Source organism: Schistocerca americana, chromosome 1 (assembly GCF_021461395.2).
Source record: "Schistocerca americana isolate TAMUIC-IGC-003095 chromosome 1, iqSchAmer2.1, whole genome shotgun sequence".
NCBI classification, from domain to species: domain Eukaryota; kingdom Metazoa; phylum Arthropoda; class Insecta; order Orthoptera; family Acrididae; genus Schistocerca; species Schistocerca americana.
The window spans coordinates 1029883469-1029903803 of NC_060119.1; the positions used below are offsets into that span (position 1 = coordinate 1029883469).

Here is a 20335-nt window from a genome sequence, read left to right on the forward strand (position 1 = left end):
AATTTCATTTGTTATTCATTTTTATGTAATTCATTGTAATTAAAGATGCTTGTAAATTACACAGATATTTACCTCTTGTTAGTTACACTACCCACATTTACGAAATTCCGGTATTTGAGAAAACGTTTGTATTTAATTTATGTAATCTGGCGAAGCACGATGTGTATACTTCAAACAAAATCCATACAGTCACTAATTATGAAATTAAAGTAAAATCAAAATAATTGTTGAAATCAGATTGTGAATTAATTTTCACACATAAAACCAAGATGATGATAAAAATATTACATTATCTGACATTACATTTTATAACCTGTACAAATGCAACAGCAGTTAGTTTAGATGAAATTGTTTTTAATTGTAAGTTGCAGTTTGTAATGAATTAACAATGGTAGCAATTGTTAAAACTGTATTTAAAGCGACACAGCAAGGCTGCGCAGACAGTCAGTCAGTCAAGTTTTGTTTACTTCTGGAGTCAGTGCAGTTCAGTTCGGTTTAGCTCAGTTTAGTCAGTTGTTTTGCACTTATGTCAGTTCTGTTGATCAGCTGATGTCAATAAATAATTTCTCAAGCTTCAAATTTTCGTGATATTCTCATTATTCACAGCATCCACAACATTGATGAACCACAGGCCAAAGCAAGTTAAGTAGCAATGTTTAAAGATCGATACAATTCCCTTACTTGTTACTGTTGCCAGCGAATTAGGGCCAACATTGTAATTGGTCCTTCTATCTAATTACGCAGATGTTACATTTATTTACATTCATGGTCAGCTGCTGGACCAAATTGCTAGTCCCACGCAGGAACTATTTCATTATCATTTTCTAGCACTGCATCTTTCCTATAAACAACAGTATTATCTACAAAATCCCCCCATGAAGCTTCTGCTTTATCCACAAGACCTCATATATATATATATATATATATATATATATATATATATATATATATATGGAACATTCCCCACAACAACTGCCACTATCCATACCAATTACAATGCATGCAGACATTATTTCTTGCCTCTGTGTCAATGGTCTGTTGCTGGTTCGTCACACAGGCCGCCATGGTGTTGAGATTTCTGTCTTCCATCCTATTCCCAGATGAGGCAACATTTATAGGGGAAGTATTGTCAATCTATACATCTCTCACCTGTGAGCTACAGAAAATCCCCGTCATATTGTGGCAGTGAAACATCAGCACCAGTTCAGCCTCATCGTGTGGGCATGGGTTATTGGCAATTGCCTTTGGGACCAGTCATCCTTCCACAACGTCTCACAGGTGAGGTATATCTGCAGTTCCTGCAAGTGACCCTGCATCCACTTTTGGAAGATGTGCCTTTGGTGGTGCAAAGGGTATGTGGCTACTATATGATGGTGACTACTGCTCCAGCTGATTGCCCGCCTAAGTGTAGTGCTAAACCATTAGTACAGATTGAACTTTCCCACTTGCATGAAATGTTCTCAATCACTGAAGTGTACACTGTCAAAGAACTTTTATCTCCACCTTCAAGTTGGTGTGCCTTTATAATGTATTTCTAGCCACGTGCATATGACCTTTAAAAAGTTCTGAATCCAGTCACAAAACCTGTCCAATATTCCTTAAGCACTTATTTTCGGCGCATACTGACAGAGTAGAACTATATTAAATTCATTCTGGAAGTCAAGGAACATGGCACCATCCTGGGCACCAATGTCTATGGTTTTCTGGATACACGAGTGAACAGAGCTATTTGTTTATCACAAGATTTCTGTTTGCAGATTCCATGTTGACTCCTTTGAGGAGATTTTTGTTATCCATAAACGTGCATTAAACACATTCCATAACTGTACAAAAGATTGCCATCACCAATAAAGGACTAAAATTATATGCATCTGTCTGACTAATAGTTTTGAAATATGGAATGATTTTTTTCCAATCTCTTAAAATCCTGCATGCTTGACCAACCTGCAATAAATTGCTGATGTGAAGGGAGAAAGTTTGTTTACTTAATATATTTATGATATCATACAGTTATCTCTTCAGATTCAGTTTCTTTCCTCTGTCGGTGGATTTTCTATACTGAGATAACTTATCTCAATGTCCACCATTTTAAGGTTTTGTGCAGTGATTGAAAAGTATTACAACTGTTAAACCACCACCTTCCTAACTCAGCTCAGTGAGGCGAGCCAGCAGGTTGTATACCACATTCTGCTACCAGAGCCGAAAAAGGTGATGAACTGGCATGATGAAAGCCTCTGTTCCGGCACTGAAGATAGCACAACAATGATGGGAAGCATCACCTTTCCCTAATAAATCTAATGTGAGCCCTACTTGCAGTACTGACCACTATAAATGCTGGCCATCAAGACCCAACGGTATCTGTCCTCAACCACTGCCTTCAGCAAGAAATAGCACACAAAAGCCATTGATGCGCTGTCGGTCATCCACTCTATGCTACAAGTAGCCACTTCCTCCACTAGCTGCTGGTCTATGGGCCGTGTGATGAAGCAAAACTATTAGTTTTGTCAAATGTATTGTTTGCATAACAATATCTGTTATATTCATCATTTAAACAAATAATTCGGCCTAACTCTTGTAGCAGAAGAAACTGTAAAAGACGCAATTTTTTGATGTATTTAGTTAATTTAATGAGTTAAGTTTTAATTGTAAGTTCTGTAGATTAAACATCAAACAATGTGTAGTTTCAGTGCCTATTATTATGACGATATATAAGGGCCCGATTTTTGGTCCGGAGACAGACAGTCCATGGCCAAGTTTCAGACAAGAAACTCATATTGGTTAGATTAACAACAATGCATCCACTTAACTGAAATAAGTGTAATAGGCTGCGTGCTAAAACAATGGCAGTGTCTGTTCAATACGTACCATATTATGTGGCAAGAACTATGCGGTTAGGTTTTTAGTGTTTGTAGATGTTCAACAGTAAACTATTGTAGCAGTATGTTGCTGTTTGCTTGCAACCTATTGATGAGACTTATCGAAAGTTAAACAATAGTGCACTGGCCATATAACTGTGTATAATTGGGAGGTTGTGAACTGTGAAATGCAAATGTGCACCTGTCGGCTACATCATTTAAAGTAGTCAGTATTGAACTTCCACCCCCCATTTTTCAGCCAGTGTAGCAACGCTGTACGTTGACACCGAGGACAGTCAATGAAGAACTAAAGCAGGTGAACGTCACAGCCGCACCCAGTCCTAATGCTGCCATGAGCTGAAATGATGTCTTCCAGCTGGGGCCTGCTGCTGGCTGATACCAACTGACACAAGGGCGGCGGCGGCGATAGAGAGCACTGGGTGCACCCGACTGCAAATTGTTGCTCATGTCGGCACCAATGACTTGTGCCGTCTGGGTTCAGAGGTCATCCTCAGTTCATACAGGCGGTTGGCGGAATTGGTGAAGGCGGAAAGCCTTGCTCGCGGGGTGGAATCTGAGCTAACTATTTGTAGTATCATTCCCAGAACCGATCGCGGCCCTCAGGTTTGGAGCAGAGTAGAAGGCTTAAACCAGAGGCTCAGACGATTCTGCGGAGATCTGGGGTGCGAATTTCTCAACCTCCACTATCGGGTGGAGAAATGTAGGGTCCCCCTGAATAGGTCAGGCATGCACTGCACGCCGGAAGCGGCTACAAGGGTATCGGAGTACGTGTGGAGTGCACATGTGGGTTTTTAGGTTGGAGAATTCCCTCCCTAGGCCCGACAAGACGCCTCCTGAGACGTGGCAAGGTAGGAGTAGGCAAAATGCAACAGGGAATAACAATATTAATGTGCTAATAGTGAACTGCAGGAGCGTCTATAGAAAGGTTCCAGAACTGCTCTCATTAATAAACGGTCACAACGCTCATATAGTACTAGGGACAGAAAGCTGGCTGAAACCAGACGTAAATAGTAATGAAATCCTAAACTCAGATTGGAATGTATACCGCAGAGACAGGCTGGACAGTGAAGGGGGAGGCGTGTTTATAGCGATAAGAAGTGCAATAGTATCGAAGGAAATTGACGGAGATCCGAAATGTGAAATGATTTGGGTGAAGGTCACGGTTAAAGCAGGCTCAGACATGGTAATTGGATGTCTCTATAGGCCCCCTGGCTCAGCAGCTGTTGTGGCTGAGCACCTGAAGGATAATTTGGAAGATATTTCGAGTAGATTTCCCCACCATGTTATAGTTCTGGGTGGAGATTTTAATTTGCCGGATATAGACTCGGTGACTCAAACGTTCATAACGAGTGGCAGGGACAAAGAATCCAGTGAAACTTTTTAAAGTGCTTTATCTGAAAACTACCTTGAGCAGTTAAACAGAGAACTGACTCATGGCGATAACATATTAGACCTTCTGGTGACAAACAGACCCAAACTATTTGAAACAGTTAACGCAGAACAGGGAATCAGCGATCATAAAGCGGTTACTGCATCGATGATTTCAGCCGTAAATAGAATTATTAAAAAAGGTAGGAAGATTTTTCTGTTTAGCAAAAGTGACAAAAAGGAGATTACGGAGTACCTGATGGCTCAACACAAAAGTTTTGTCTCAAGTACAGATAGTGTTGAGGATCAGTGGACAAAGTTCAAAACCATCGTACAATATGCGTCAGATGAGTATGTGCCAAGCAAAATCGTAAGAGATGGAAAAGAGCCACCATGGTACAACAACCAAGTTAGAAAACTGCTTTGGAAGCAAAGGGAACTTCACAGCAACCATAAACATAGCCAAAGCCTTGCAGACAAACAAAAATTATGTGAAGGGAAATGTAGTGTGAGGAGGGATATGCGAGAGGCGTTCAATGAACTCGAAAGTAAAGTTCTATGTACTGACTTGGCAGAAAATCCTAAGAAATTTTGGTCTTATGTCAAAGCGGTAGGTGGATCAAAACAAAATGTCCAGACACTCTGTGACCAAAATGGTACTGAAACAGAGGATGACAGACTAAAGGCCGAAATACTAAATTTCTTTTTCCAAAGCTGTTTCACAGAGGAAGACTGCACTTTTGTTCCTTCTCTAGATTGTCGCACAGACGACAAAATGATACATATCGAAATAGACGACAGAGGGATAGAGAAACAATTAAAATCGCTTAAAAGAGGAAAGGCCGCTGGATCTGATGGGATACCAGTTCGATTTTACACAGAGTATGGAAAGGAACTTACCCCTCTTCTTGCAGCGGTGTACCGTAGGTCTGTAGAAGAGCGTAGCGTTCCAAAGGATTGGAAAAGGGCACAGGTCATCCCCGTTTTCAAGAAGGGATGTCGAACAGATGTGCAGGACTATAGACCTATATCTCTAACGTCGATCAGTTGTAGAATTTTGGAACACGTATTATGTTCTAGTATAATGACTTTTCTGGAGACTAGAAATCTACTCTGTAGGAATCAGCATGGGTTTCAAAAAAGACGGTCGTGTGAAACCCAGCTCGCGCTATTCGTCCATGAGACTCAGAGGGCCATAGACACGGGTTCACAGGTAGATGCTGTGTTTCTTGACTTCCGCAAGGCGTTTGATACAGTTCCCCACAGTTGTTTAATGAACAAAGTAAGAGCATATGGACTATCGGACCAATTGTGTGATTGGATTGAAGAGTTCCTAGATAACAGAATGCAGCATGTCATTCTCAATGAAGACAAGTCTTCCGAAGTGATTTCAGGTGTGCCGCAGGGGAGTGTCATAGGACCATTGCTACTCACAATATACATAAATGACCTTGTGGATGACATCGGAAGTTCACTGAGACTTTTTGCAGATGATGCTGTGGTGTATCGAGAGGTTGTAACAATGGAAAATTGTACTGAAATGCAGGAGGATCTGCAGCGAATTGACGCATGGTGCAGGGAATGGCAATTGTATCTCAATGTAGACAAGTGTAATGTGCTGCGAATACATAGAAAGATAGATCCGTTATCATTTAGCTACAAAATAGCAGGTCAGCAACTGGAAGCAGTTAATTCCATAAATTATCTGGGAGTACGCATTAGGAGTGATTTAAAATGGAATGATCATATAAAGTTGATCGTCGGTAAAGCAGATGCCAGACTGAGATCCATTGGAAGAATCCTAAGGAAATGCAATCCGAAAACAAAGGAAGTAGGTTACAGTACGCTTGTTCGCCCACTGCTTGAATACTGCTCAGCAGTGTGGGATCCGTACCAGATAGGGTTGATAGAGGAGATAGAGAAGATCCAACGGAGAGCAGCGCGATTCATTACAGGATCATTTAGTAATCACGAAAGTGTTACGGAGATGATAGATAAACTCCAGTGGAAGACTCTGCAGGAGAGACGCTCGGTACGGGCTTTTGTTAAAGTTTTGAGAACATACCTTCACCGAAGAGTCAAGCAGTATATTGCTCCCTCCTACGTATATCTCACGAAGAGGCCATGAGGATAAAATCAGAGAGATTAGAGCCCACACAGAAGCATACCGACAATCCTTCCTTCCACGAACAATACAAGACTGAATTAGAAGGGAGAACCAAAAGAGGTACTCAAGGTACCCTCCGCCACACACCTTCAGGTGGCTTGCGGAGTATGGATGTAGATGTAGATGTAGATAAAGGGTGCCTCCCAGCAGTCCTTGGTCACAGTTCATGTCCATGTGTCACTCGTACCAGAATTGCCACCACTTGCCCTGCTTGCTAACACCCTGCTGCCACAGACCCACATCTGAGGGCGACTGACACTGCATCCTTCACTGGGGTACCATGTTAAAGGCGCAGCATGCCTTGTCTCTATGCAACTGCCTGGCCCAGGGTCTATGCTTGTTCGAGTTTGACACTGCCAGTGGCATGACTGGTGTTCGGCTGCCTGTGTTGCATCGGCATCTGATAAAGCATACCATACAAGGTGACATATCACTGTGCCTTGCTGAGTAAAGCTACTGTGGCCATCCACACATGAAACCTTGATTTGCTGTGGTCATCCCTGCCACCCATGGTCACTGCAGGCCACTAGGATGCTGTCTACATTGGCTGTATGAATTCTGCTGAATAAATCACATAGTTGCTACTGCATTTATGATTTCACTATGGCTGAGAAACTGGTTCTTCATACCTGCTGCCCAGTCTACCATTCTGCATGTAATCGTGACCAATTCCAGGGTCAACAATGCTTGGTCCATCCTGCCCCATAACACCACCTTCTTCAGTTAAACAATTTCAGACACCAGATTCGATATGTTTGGCCTCCTGGCTTTCATCTTCCATTGCAGTGACAGTGTGGTCACTCAACTAGACAGGTGATTTTGATCCATTTATGTGAGACCAAATTTTCTTAGGATTTTTTTTTCCAGCCAGGTCATCAGAACTTTACTTTCAAATCCACTGAAAACTTCTCACATTCCTTTCGTTATGCTCATTTTGGCTTTGTTCAGTTCTGTTTTGTTGAATTCCCATAAATGTATGATTAAGCTCTCTTAGCTTTCATAACAACTTTCTAATATGTTTACTGAACCATGGCAGGTCCTTCCTATTGTAAAATATGTTTACACAGCTGTTGGGAATTGTAGTGCAATCTAATATGAAACAAATAGGATTACCTCAGGAGTCCCAGTCTGTAACCTGTTTTATGTGAAACACTTTTGTCAGAGGGTTTATGTTTCTCAAGATATTCTGCTGCACACATCAACAAGAGACACACTGTACAATGATTTCACTCATTACATTTTCTTCGTGCTTTTGGCAAACTTAGCACGGTTCATTGAACTTAAAAAAGGTATTGTACCATTTGTCAGCATCAATGGTACACCAATGTTATCACAATGTTATTTACAATTATCACTCAGAAATATTATAACCAAAGATGGGCAGAGGAGAGCTAATGTGAACAAGAGTTATCTGACCAAGCAAATGATATGCCTGGAGGGCCAACATTCATTTTTTCTGTTATGCTCAACCATAAGCAATCTCAGCTCACAATAAACAATGTGTGAAATAACGAAAATGAAAAAGTTCATTTTACTACTACTTGTTTATATGAGGGTTGCCCAAAAAGTAATGCACCACATTCTTTTCTCAGCCGAAAACAATGCTATGAATGCAAAACGTTATGTTTGTATTATCTGAAGTCTCCTGAGCGAGCGCCCCAAGGTTCCGTCATTTCCAACAGATAATGTAGCTGCAGGATTGTTTCAAAATTACATCTACAGGTGATGTAGGTTACAAGCAATGTGCCATCATTGAATTTCTCACTGCAGAGAAATTCTCAAACACTTGTGCAACATCTATGGAGCATCTGCTGTCGACAGAAGTACAGTTAGTTGCTGGTCACGGAGGGTGAGATTATCAGAAGGCAGTTTGGCAGAGCTCCATGATTTTTGGCAGTCGAGGAGACCATCAACGGCTGTCACACCTGACATTTTGCAGCGAGCTGATGTAGTCATTCGCAAGGAGAGATGCACTGTGACTTGGCAGTTGGCACCACATCTGTCAATCAGCAAAGGAAGTGTGGATGCAGTTATCCACACTCTTGGATATACAAAAGTGTGTGCAAGCTGGGTCCCATGGTACCTAATGGTGGATCAAAAATTGCACAGAAAAAACATTTGTCTTGATTTGTTACAACATTTTGAAGGGGAGGGGACGTGCTTCTTCTCCCAGATTGTGACAGGCGATGAAGCCTGAGTTCACCACTTTGAGCCCAAAACAAAATGACAGCTGACTGAATGGCACCATTTCCACTCCCCACAGAGGTAAAAATTCAAAGAAACTGCTTTCTCTGGAAAGATCATGATCCACAGAGCACATCAAAAAACAGGGTTGGACAGTGTTACCCCATCCACCCTACAGCCCTGATCTAGGCCCCTCAGACTTCCATTTGTTTGGGCCATTAAAGGTTGCCTTTTATGGAACACATTTTGAGGATGATGAGAAGGCAATTCACACAGTGAAGCACTGGCTCTGCCACCAGGACAAGGATTTATACTGTCGGGGCATACATGCAGTGGTTTCGTGCTGGAGGAATGCCATAGAACAGGATGGAGAGTGTGTGGAAAAATAGGTTGTGTAGATCAAATGTGTGTAATTCTCATTATGTTCAGTAAAGAATTGTTGAAGAAAAAAAAGTGGTGCATTACTTTCTGGGCAACCCTCGTATTTTGTTATTTTTTTCAATAAATTACCTTTTCAATTGTTTTCAGAATTGTGTGACAACTTTTATATATTACAAATTTGTATTTCTTGTCTGTGGAGGAGAGTAAACCAACTGCTAACTCCCCCCTCCCCCCTCCTCACCCTAGGCATAGCACATTGTTATACTCATTGCTAAGTAACGCTCTGCTTGACCACACGACACAATTTATTTTTAGATTCTATCAATTTCCACAGTATGTCAGGTGTTCAAAAATGAAAACTGAACTCTGAAGCAGCTTTCCCTTGTATGTGCTTCTAAGAAAGATTAGACATGCATTGTGGTATTTTCCATAGCACTAACTCATATTCATAGTGGCATATTTTTTGCATTTTTTATTTCATATTTTGTTAATTTATATTATACGCATTCCTTTTAGTCTACAAGCAATCAGACATACCTGTGGACCCACATTTGGTATTTTGAATGACAGCTTCTCATCAGTAGTTTCGGAGTATTCTTCATTGGAACTGAGCTTGCCTGTACCCTGTCCTATGGGGAAATAGGAAAATATTGAGTCATTAACACAGTATCAAGAATTTTCTCCATTAATTAACAATAAGATTTGGTAGAATAAATATGCACATAAATTTGAGGACATACATTTACTTTATACAATCAGAAATCTGGGAAGTGTGCGCTTCTCGATACTTACATTTGTCCAATGAAGTTTGATTATTCTTTACATATTCAACTTCACCACTACAAATCAAAGCAAGAAAGTGAAGTTGTTAATTTGATAAGAAATTACGCTTGTTTTTATTTACATTGTATATCAGACAGACAGGATAGATAGTTATTTAATTCCAACTAAAAGTCTAACTGAGTTGTGCATTGTTTCTAGGTACTTGTAGTAGCTACGATAAACATATTGCAACTGTGCTATAACAATTACAAGCACAGAGATAAGGTTTAAAATCTTATGAAGGTGGGTGTCTCCGAAGAGTTGTAACCTCATTAAAAAAGATAATAAATAAATAATTTCAGGTGGCCCAGTTGACAGCATCCTGCAAGGATCTCAGCACACGGTACAAATCGGTGTGTTTTAAATTTTTACAAAAACAATGACTAAAAAAGTTTATGGTACAAATGGTTTTATTATTTTTAAAATAGTCACCTTTAATATTCACCAATATTTGTGTGCACTCGAAACAAATCTGATAACGTTTTCTATGCTGACGTTGCCTCAAAAACATGGCCTTTGAAGAATTCAACAGCCACTAGAGGTCATGAAAATCTCTGTACACACATATTTTGTTGACATTAGAGAAGAAAAAGAAGTCGTTAGGCAATAAATCAGGTGAGTACAGGAAATGAGACAAATTGTTGTACATCACTCAGCATTAACAGTTGATCCTCTAAAGCAATGTCTATGAGATGTTCAGTGTAACCAAAGACCCAAGCAATCATTTTCTTGGAAGTGCATCATGAACAAAAACTTTGCTGGTTTCAATTAATCATGGAACACCAAGTCAGTTGATTCCTGCTTAGTTTTTGGCTTGTATGAATATAATCAAGTTTCAGCTACTGTTGCAATGTAGTATATGTATTATGCATTTCCCTTCATCAAATTTTTTGAGCGTTTTTTGACACTAAATGACATGAACATTTTTCTCTAGGTCTGTCAAACTGTGGGAAATTGATCAAGGCCAGATCTTTCAAACAGCTAAACATTCATGCAAGACTCAACGTTCAGCAGTCTTTGATACACCTAAGGATGCCTCTATCTCACAGTAAGTAGCATGCCAGTCCTCTCAATCGCGTTGCACACATCAATGTATTTTTGGGAAAATAACAGCTTTTGGTCAATCTTCATGAAATTCATCACTGATGGAAGCACAACCATGATGAAATTCTGCAAATCAACCACAAACAGCATTTTTCTGAATGTGAGTGATTACCAAAAGCTGAACAAAGTGAGCTGAGTCTTTGTTGCTTAGTTACAGTTAATGAAGATTGTAAAAAAAACCATCGAATGAAACACTTTGTGAGGAAATGCCATTTACTTACAACACTGTTTCTTTAAATGTTCACTGTAAACAAATTAGTGGGGAATTTCTGAGCTTCCATTGTTTTAACAGTAACAAATGACAAATTTTAAAACAATAGCAGTGTCATATCCCAACAGTGCCACCTAGCTGCCATTTGTAAAATCTTAAAAAACTGACAATTGTATGAGTAAAAAGCTAGTTAGTGGATTCTGATGCAAGAGGGAACACATGTACCATCTCACCAGCAAGAAATGAAATAGGATATAAGTAACTTTTCAAAGAAACACACAGAACTGTGTTGACCGTTTGCAATGTGTTGTGCTCTGAGAATACAGACATGTTCAAGTAAATTAATAGTGATTCATGCATACTATGCAGAGTTCTGTTTATTCTTTATCATAGATCACTTTCTAGGGAAATGCTATTAATGGTGTAAATGTATTTACAATACAAAATTCAAATTCTTTGTTCACCCAGAAAATCTCTACAGATTGTGGGACCTCATTTACACATGAGCACACACACTGGTAAGGGTGCACACACACACACACACACACACACACACACATACACACACACACTGCATATAACATCAAAACATACTGAAAGAGTACAGTAAATTAATTCTATAATATCTTGCTTTACCAGCAGTTTTTGTGCATTCTTGCTCTTCAGGTCTGCTGTACTTTAAATGGTTCAAAAATTCTGTGGCTGAATAGAAGTAGTGGTCTAATAAGAATGCCCTTGAAGGTTTATAAACTACTGAAAAAAGAATACTAAGAATATTTTGTGACTCTAAAGAACTGGAATCTCCTGAACCTCACAGTACTAAGTCTGGTGTCATAAATGATCCTTCGTTATATATCCTTGAAATCTTTATTAATAAGGCACTACTTACAAAACTTTGCAAATTGAAGCAAAACAAGAATGTATACAAATCAGAGAACAATCAAATATCCACAAAAAATTTTACAGTATATCTTATTACCAGAGAAGTGTATTTCATCCTGGCCACACATTACACAACAACATGCCAGAAGAAGGAAAAAAGTATTCCAGATTAAGTGCCAATGTTAAAGAGCAAACAGAAAACATTTCTAATAGAGCATGCACTGTTTCTACCTCACACAAGAATTACTCAACAGTAACTGTTCTTTAAATGTACACTGACAAGAATTTGATTATAAGAATGAGTATCTATTTACTGTTTTGTTGGTATTATATGTTATATTATGTCCTTTGACCTGTCTCATGTGATCTTTACAACTTGTATTGCATGAGAAGCTAGACCAACAATTATGAAAGTGAAAGAATCACTTTGGAGAAGGTAGGGTCCTTATCTCAAGAAGGAAACAAGCATAATGGAGCAAACTCTGATTAAAAGCAAAATCAGTGTTTCTAAATGTTGTGGAAAATGGGGGTTAGCCACACATATACAAACTATTTTATTTTCAGCACACAAAACAACTGTATGATTGTACTGGGGAAGAAATGGGTATCAGAACAGGCTTTGTCCTATTTTAAACAATGGAAAATCCAGGATGGAATGTAACAGTATTATGAAAAGGGTAGTTGCTACTCACCATACAGCAGAGATGCTGAGTCTCAGATAGGCACAACAAAAAAGACTGTCGGAAAGTGAGTTTTTGGACAACAATGCCTTTGATGAATATAAACAACACACACAGGTGCAAATGCAACTCTCACACACATGACCACAGTCGCTGGCAGCTGAAGCCAGACTGAAAGCAGCAGTGCATGGTGGGAGAGGCAACTGGGTGGTGGAGGTAAAGAGGAGGTTGGGGTGGGGAGGAGGAGGGATAGCAGGGTAGGGGCGGGTACTATAAATAGCTATTTGTGGGAGAATACAGGGATGAGGTGGAGAGCGGGGTATGGCAGCTAGGTGTGGTTGGGAGTTAAAAGGGAAGGTGGGTGGGGGGGGGGGGAGGGGGGGGGGAGGGACAAGGAGGGGGGGGATGGAAAAGGAGAGAAGTAAGAAGACTGGGGATGTGTTGATGGAACAGAGGCCGTGTAGTGCTGAAATGGGAACAAGGAAGAGGCTAGATGGGTAAGGACAATGACTAGCGAAGTGTGCGGCCAGTAGGGTTACAGGAACATAGAATATATTTCAGACAGAGTTCCCACCTGCGCATTTCAGAAAAGCTGGTTAAGTGGGAAGGACCCAGATGGCCGAGGCTGTGAATCAGTCACTGAAATGAAGAATGTCATGTTGGGCGGTGTGCTCAGCAATGGGGTGGTCCAGCTGTTCCTTGGCACAGTTTTTCGGTGGCCACTCATGCGCACAAACAGCTTGTAGGTTGTCATTCACACATAGAATGCAGTACAATGGTTGCAGCTTAGCTTGTAGATCACATGACTGGTTTTACATGTTGCTCTGCTTTGGATGGGATAGGTGATGTTTGTGACCGGACTGGAGTAGGCGATGGAGGGAGGATGTATGAGGCAGGTCTTCCTTCTAGATTTATTACAGGGATGTGACCCATGAGGCAAGAGGTTGGGAGCAGTGGTTGTGTAGGGAAGGATGAGGATGTTGTGTAAGTTTGGTGGGTTGTGAAATACCACTGTGGGAGAGGTGCAAAGGATAGTGGGGAGTGGGTATGTAATGCCTTCAAATGCATTACCTACAAACAAATCGAGGGAATTGGCACCCGCATGGCACCATCCTATACCAACCTATTTTGGACCACCTTTCCTAAACACCCAGAATCCCAAACCCCACACCTGGTTAGGGTTCACTGATGACATCTTCGTGATCTGGACCGAGAGTGAGGACACCCTATCCACATTGCTCCAGAACCTCAAAACCTTCTCCCCCATTTGCTTCACCTGATCCTACTCAACCCAACAAGCCACTTTCCTCAATGTTGACCTCCACCTCAAAGATGGCTACATCAGTACCTCTGTCCATATCAAACCTACCAACCACCAGCAATAACTCCACTTCAATAGCTGCCACCTATTCCATACCAAGAATTCCCTTCCATACATAGCCTGGTCACACGTGGCTGTTGCATCTGTAGTGACGAGTGGTACTTCTCAAAATATAGCCAAGGTCATACTAAGTCCTTCACAGATCATAATTTCCCTGCCACTACCGCCTCCCAAAGTCTCACCAACTGGCCACAGAGGAGTATTCCCCTCATGACTCAATACTACCCACGACTGGAGCAACTGAATAATATCCTCCGCCAGGATTTTGACTACCTCTTGTCATGCATTGAAATGAGAAATGTCCTACCTACTATCCTTCCCACCTCTCCCAATGTGCTATTCTGCCACCCACCGAACCTACACAATATCCTCGTCCATCCCTCCACAACACCTGCTCCCAATCCCTTGCCTCATGGCTCATATCTCTGTAACAGACCTAGATGCAAAGCCTGTCCCATATATCCTCCCACCAACATCTACTCCAGTCCAGTCACAAACTTCACCTATCCTACCTGTGGGCTGCACAGGGTAGCCGCGCAGTCTGTGGTGGCTTGTCACAGTTCGTGAGGCTCCCCCTGTCGGAGGTTCGAGTCCTCCATTGGGCATGAGTGTGTGTGTGTTGTCCTTAGCATAAGTTAGTTTAAGTTAGATTAAGTAGTGTGTAAGCGTAGGGACCAATGACCTCAGCAGATTGGTCCCAGAAGAACTTACAACAAAATCACAAAATACCTACCTGTGAAACCATTCATGTGATCTCCAAGCTAAGCTGCAATCACTGTGCTGTATTCTATGCATGAATGACAACCAACAAAGTGTGTCTGTGCACGAATGGCCACCAACTAACTGTGCTCAGCACGCTATCCAACATGATATTCTTCATTTCAATGACTGCTTCACAGCCTATGCCACCTGGATCCTTCCCACCCACACCAGCATTTCTGAAATGCACAGGTGGGAACTCTGCCTGCAATACAGGGTGAGCACAAAGTCTTGCTCTGATTATAAAAATTTATAACAGAATAACCATTTGACATAATAAGTTACATAGGTTGGTGTTACTAGTTTTTGTGACCAATAGATGGCACTACTGCTCCATAATAGCAATGCGGTCTGTTAGGTCACGTCAGTTGCTGGCAAAATGGCGCCGAGGCTGGAGGAAGTGCAACGTGTGCTTTGGTTTCACAAAACAAAATCGCCCATCAATGTTCAGTGTAACTTTTGGGCCTCTTATGGATGCAGACCTCCTGACATTAAATCAATAAAATGATCATATGCAAAGTTTAATGAAACAGGCAACGTTGAAGATTGTTTTCAATGTGGCAGGCCCCATGTGAGTGATGCAACTGTTGATCGTGTTCAGCAATCGTTTCAACAGAGTCCATCTACATCAACTCATCAAGCATCATGTGAACTTCAAATACCGCAATACTGCAAGTAAGTGTGGTGAAGATTCTTCATGAAAGGCTTAGGTTGCATGCTTACAAAAAGAAAATTGTGCAGGCCTTGCAACCGAATGATTTGCTGCTGACACATGCTGAATTTGCAACTGAGATTCTTGTCAGCATTGATGGCACTAACGATTACTTAAATCGCATATGCTTTACTGATGAATCCCCTTTCATGTCAGTGGAATGGTAAATGGGCATAATGCCCGTATATGAGGTTCAGAGTCTCCACATGCTACTGTACAGTTACAGCGAGACAGCGAAAGGCTAGGATACAAGCTGCTGTGGCTACTGTGACAGAACACATGTTACAAAACACCTGGCGTTAACTGGAATACTGCCTCAACATTCTTCGAGCTATCAAGGGAGTTGAGGTTTACTAATGTAAGTGGTCTAAAAAAAAAAAAGAAAAAAAAAAGGTAGGAACACTAACCCATGTAAAGGCACCAAATGTAAATTATGATGTCAAATAGTTATTCTGTAATAAGTTGTTATAATCAGGGCAAGACTTTGTGCTCACCCTGCATATTCTATGTTCCCATAACCCTACTGGCCTCAGCCTTCGTTAGGTATTGTCCTTACCTATCTAGCCTCTTCCTTGTTCCCATTCCAGCACTACACAGCCCTCTATTCCACCAACACATCCTCAGTCTTCTAACTTCTCTCCTATTCCACCCTGCCCACCCTCCCCCCCCCCCCCCCCCCCCCACCTTCTGTCTAAGCTCCCACCCACATCTAACTGCCCTATGCCTCTCTCCATCTCATCCCAGTATGCTCCCATAAGCAGCTTTTTATTACCCCTCACCCCTCCTTGCTATCCCTCCCCTCCCCACCACAGCTTGCTCCTTACCCCCACCACCCGGTTGCCTCTTCGACCATGTGCTGCTGTTTGCAGTCTGGCTTCACCTGCCAGAGACTGTGGTCATGTGTGTGTGAGTTGTGTTTGCATGAGTGAGTGTGTGTGTGTGTGTGTGTGTGTGTGTGTGTGTGTGTATTGTCTATTTTTGACAAAAGCTCATTTTCCAACAGACTTTTTGTTGTGCCTACCCTTGACTCATCATCTCTGGTATATAGTGAGTAGTAGCAACTATCCCTTTCATAATATTGTTTGTCCTATTTTAACTCTTTCAGGGAAACTGAAGAAGAATCATTTTGAAGATTATGAGGAAACAATGCAAGATGCTGCATAAAAGTACCTGAAAGCTATCCAGTGCCATATTTTTTCATAATAGGTACTGTTATATCTGTGAACTGACAAAGACTAGGAATAAAAACTGGCATTTTACAGTGTACCAAAAGTGGTAATTTGTAGAAGCAGAATATAAAGGATTACTCTAAAATAAAGGTGAAGACCACAATGAAGTGAGACCTCAAAAAATACATTCAGGGTAACAGGGTATTACAGCAAGAATTATGGTGTTAGAAGAACAGGTGAGTTAATAACTTGATGGGGTTAGAAATACAAAAGCACTCAATGAAAAGACAAGGTATCTTGAGCAGCAGTCAAGTTCCACAAATTAGCACGATTACCTGCTGAACTTACGCACAATCTTTCTTCAGTAAACTAATGAACATCTCTCTCTCTCTCTCTCTCTCTCTATCTATCTATCTATCTATCTATCTATCTATCTTTCTTCCATACACAAACACATGCACACATACACTCACACCACAAACAGCAATTAATTATCCTTTTCTAGAAATCTGTTAGTGTTCAACATTCATTTATTTGCTGCATATGCATGTGAGAAAGAGAGAAAAAAAGAATGATTTGATTCAAAAGGTCAGTTAGTTTGCTGCACTGTTCGTCATTTATTCAGTGAGCAGTGGTGTATAATAAACATAGTGCAGTAATTTTAAACTGATCACCCCACACAGCTCAGAAACACCAATTAAGATTGGTGTGTTAGAACTACAAGAATCGATATGACATACCACACGGCACTTAGTAGAGTACCAAGTTTCACCCATAGCAATATAAATCTGTGTGAATAAGGAATTTATCAAAGATATAGAAGTGGAACACACCTCACGAGATTTGATTAAATAAATTAACTTTGTGCAAATTACTGAAAAAGACATCATGAAATTCAGCTGCTAGTGGGGATTGATTTACAACGGTGGGGAAAGTTCAAGATTTGTGCTGGACTGGGATTTGAACCTGGGTCTTCCGTTCACTAGGTAGACTCTCTGACCATTAAGCCATCCAGACACCCTGTGGTCATTGCAACTGCATGGACTACACTGCGTGCCTCCCATCAGACCCAAGTTCTCAACTTATCCATACATTACTGACACAGAGCCCCTGCCCATTATGCTCATTACTTGTGGCATTTCACTGGTTACCATAAGAGTTTGAGCGTGGTATGCATCTGCACTGACATGTCCCAAAGAACAGACAGCACATACATAATTAAGATGAGGCTGGCCAGTGATCCATTCAGTGCTGATGCATAACGTGCCCGAACTCTTATGGGAATTGGCGAAACGCCAAGAGTAATGAGGATAATTAGCCGCAGCACTATGTCAATAGCACGTGGATAATTAGAGTCTGACGAGAGGTGTGCTAGGGTAGTCTGTGCAGTTGTGATGTCTATTGGCTGTCCGGATGGCTTAGTGGTCAGAGCATCTGCCTAGTGAGCAGGAGACCCATGTTCAAATCCCAGTCTAGCACAAATTTTCAACTTTCCCTATTGATATAAATTAATGCCCACTAGCAACTGAATGTCATTATTCCTTTCTGTTGATATTCACAATGACTGCAGGATCAAAATGATTTCTTTTCTTTCAGATAAGTCTGAAAGAATGTACATCACATATATAATTACTGAAAAGGTAATTATTGATTTGTACTGAGAAGCAAACAGTATATACCATCTACGAGCTGTAGTGTGATTATCATTAGAGTAAAAACTGCAGATTATTTTGAGGATATCATAAGAGCAGAAAACTTTCTTGAAAAAGCTGTTTTGCTCAGAAGAACAGAGGAAAAACAAGGAGAAGAAAGTACCGAAGTGACCTTGAAGCGGAGGATCAAAACAATATCCAAGAGTGCATGGAGGGCCATCACGTCATGTCACTAGGACATGGAGATGACTAAATGGATCATAACATGTTTATAGGCCATTGTTTACTGAGAATGTTTGCCTCCAATGATATCACAGAACAACATCTGTATCAAAATGAACTTAGCATAGGACATTCTCAACATATTTACAGTTCATTGACCTGACCATATCTGTCTTGCTCAGTAATAACGAAACTAAACTCAACAAATTATGTACAGTAAAGCAAATTAAAACTGAAAGCTTTAAGAGTAACGGAGACCACTCACTGTGGTGTATAAGCACTGAGTTGTTGACAAGCACATACAAATGATAGTGAAAACTTTGCTAGCCTTTTGAAAAGCACTTTTATGAGCTTGGGGATGCGCACACACACACGCACACACACACACACACACACCTGTGTGCTCACATTGTGCTGTATGGGCACACGATGCAGAGATGGCAGTCTGGCAGATGTCTTGAGTAGGAGTCGTGTTGGGTGGGGTAGGTACACGGAGAAAGAGGCAGGAAGCAGGAGGAGGGATTGAGAATGGGTAGCTAGTGGTTCAGAGGAAGGCAGCAGGTTTAGGCACTAGGAATTAGGGAGGGAGGGGTGGTAGGTGCAAGGATTAGGCATGTGACATACAGCCACATACAGCCACCGGAGCAGATTAGGTGTGGCATGTGACATAACAAGGGCTTGGCTGCATTACTTTATATGATGTCATTTGAAGCTTCAAGATCTGGTGGACTGTTATGTACTTTTGGGCCAGGGATTGATGTGTGTCACGGTGAAGGTGTCGTGACATGAGATCCCACATGAATACGGAATGAAAGCCACCATGGACTAATAACTGAAATATTAGGCAGAAAAACTATATAGTCACATAAACTGTTAAAATTACTTACAAGTATGTTATGGGAATGGTAGACACTTTTAAAATTGGCAGAAGCTCTAGATTCTAACAAAATTATCACCAAAGTCATACAAAAGGAGGAGGAGGTTAGTGTTTAACGTCCCGTTGACAATGTGGTCATTAGAGATGGAGCACAAGCTCAGATTAGGGAAGGATAGGGAAGGAAAGTGGCCATGGCCCTTGAAATGAACCATCAAAGCATTTGCCTGAAGCAAACCTTAATCTGGATGGCCGGATGCGGGTTTGAACTGTTGTCCTCCTCAAAGTCATATAACTTATGGTTTAAGAACCATTTCTGCTAGAATATTTATTACTTATAACTACCGTACAACTATTTCCATACAGGTTAAGGACGCATATAGCACACCAATGAAAAGGTACTGACCTCAGATACATGTTGAGAGAGCTATGTGATGCAGTTACAGCACATATAATTTATTAAACAAATTATTATTTATTGTTATTGAAACATTGGTCAAAACAGAGTTCTCCACATGTACACAAATTATTAACAGCTGTTTGTTCCATTTGCAATAAGTACCCTGCAGTAATTATTAGTGCAAATATATCTCATAATAATTATTATTGTTAACAAGGTTAGGTTTTATGAGCATGAGGCTGCCACACTATGCAGAAGTCAGTCTTGTATTTGACTTGAGCTGGACCATACACTCAGTACAAGTGTTAATTACATAATTTTTGTAAAAAACCTACAACTATTCAAATAATGAATGTGATAAAGATATGTAAGAAATTGTGAATATGTTTATTTTATACATACAGGGTGAACATTAATAAAACTGACAAACTGCAGGGACAGATTCCTGACTGGAAATGAAGGGAAAAGGGTGCTGTACACATGCATTCAGC

The 20335-nt window shown here is 40.9% G+C and overlaps 1 protein-coding gene across 9 annotated transcripts in view; it reads right to left on the reverse strand.

Annotated features, from left to right (window-relative positions):
* The window catches only part of LOC124616597 (probable basic-leucine zipper transcription factor N), a 424224-nt gene that overhangs the window by 41041 nt on the left and 362848 nt on the right, over positions 1–20335 (reverse strand). For all 9 annotated transcript variants that reach the window (XM_047144956.1, XM_047144949.1, XM_047144970.1 and 6 more), the window contains one exon: positions 9514–9605. In XM_047144956.1, coding sequence (XP_047000912.1) covers positions 9514–9605 — 92 coding nt within the window. The remainder of the gene's footprint in view (positions 1–9513; positions 9606–20335) is intronic.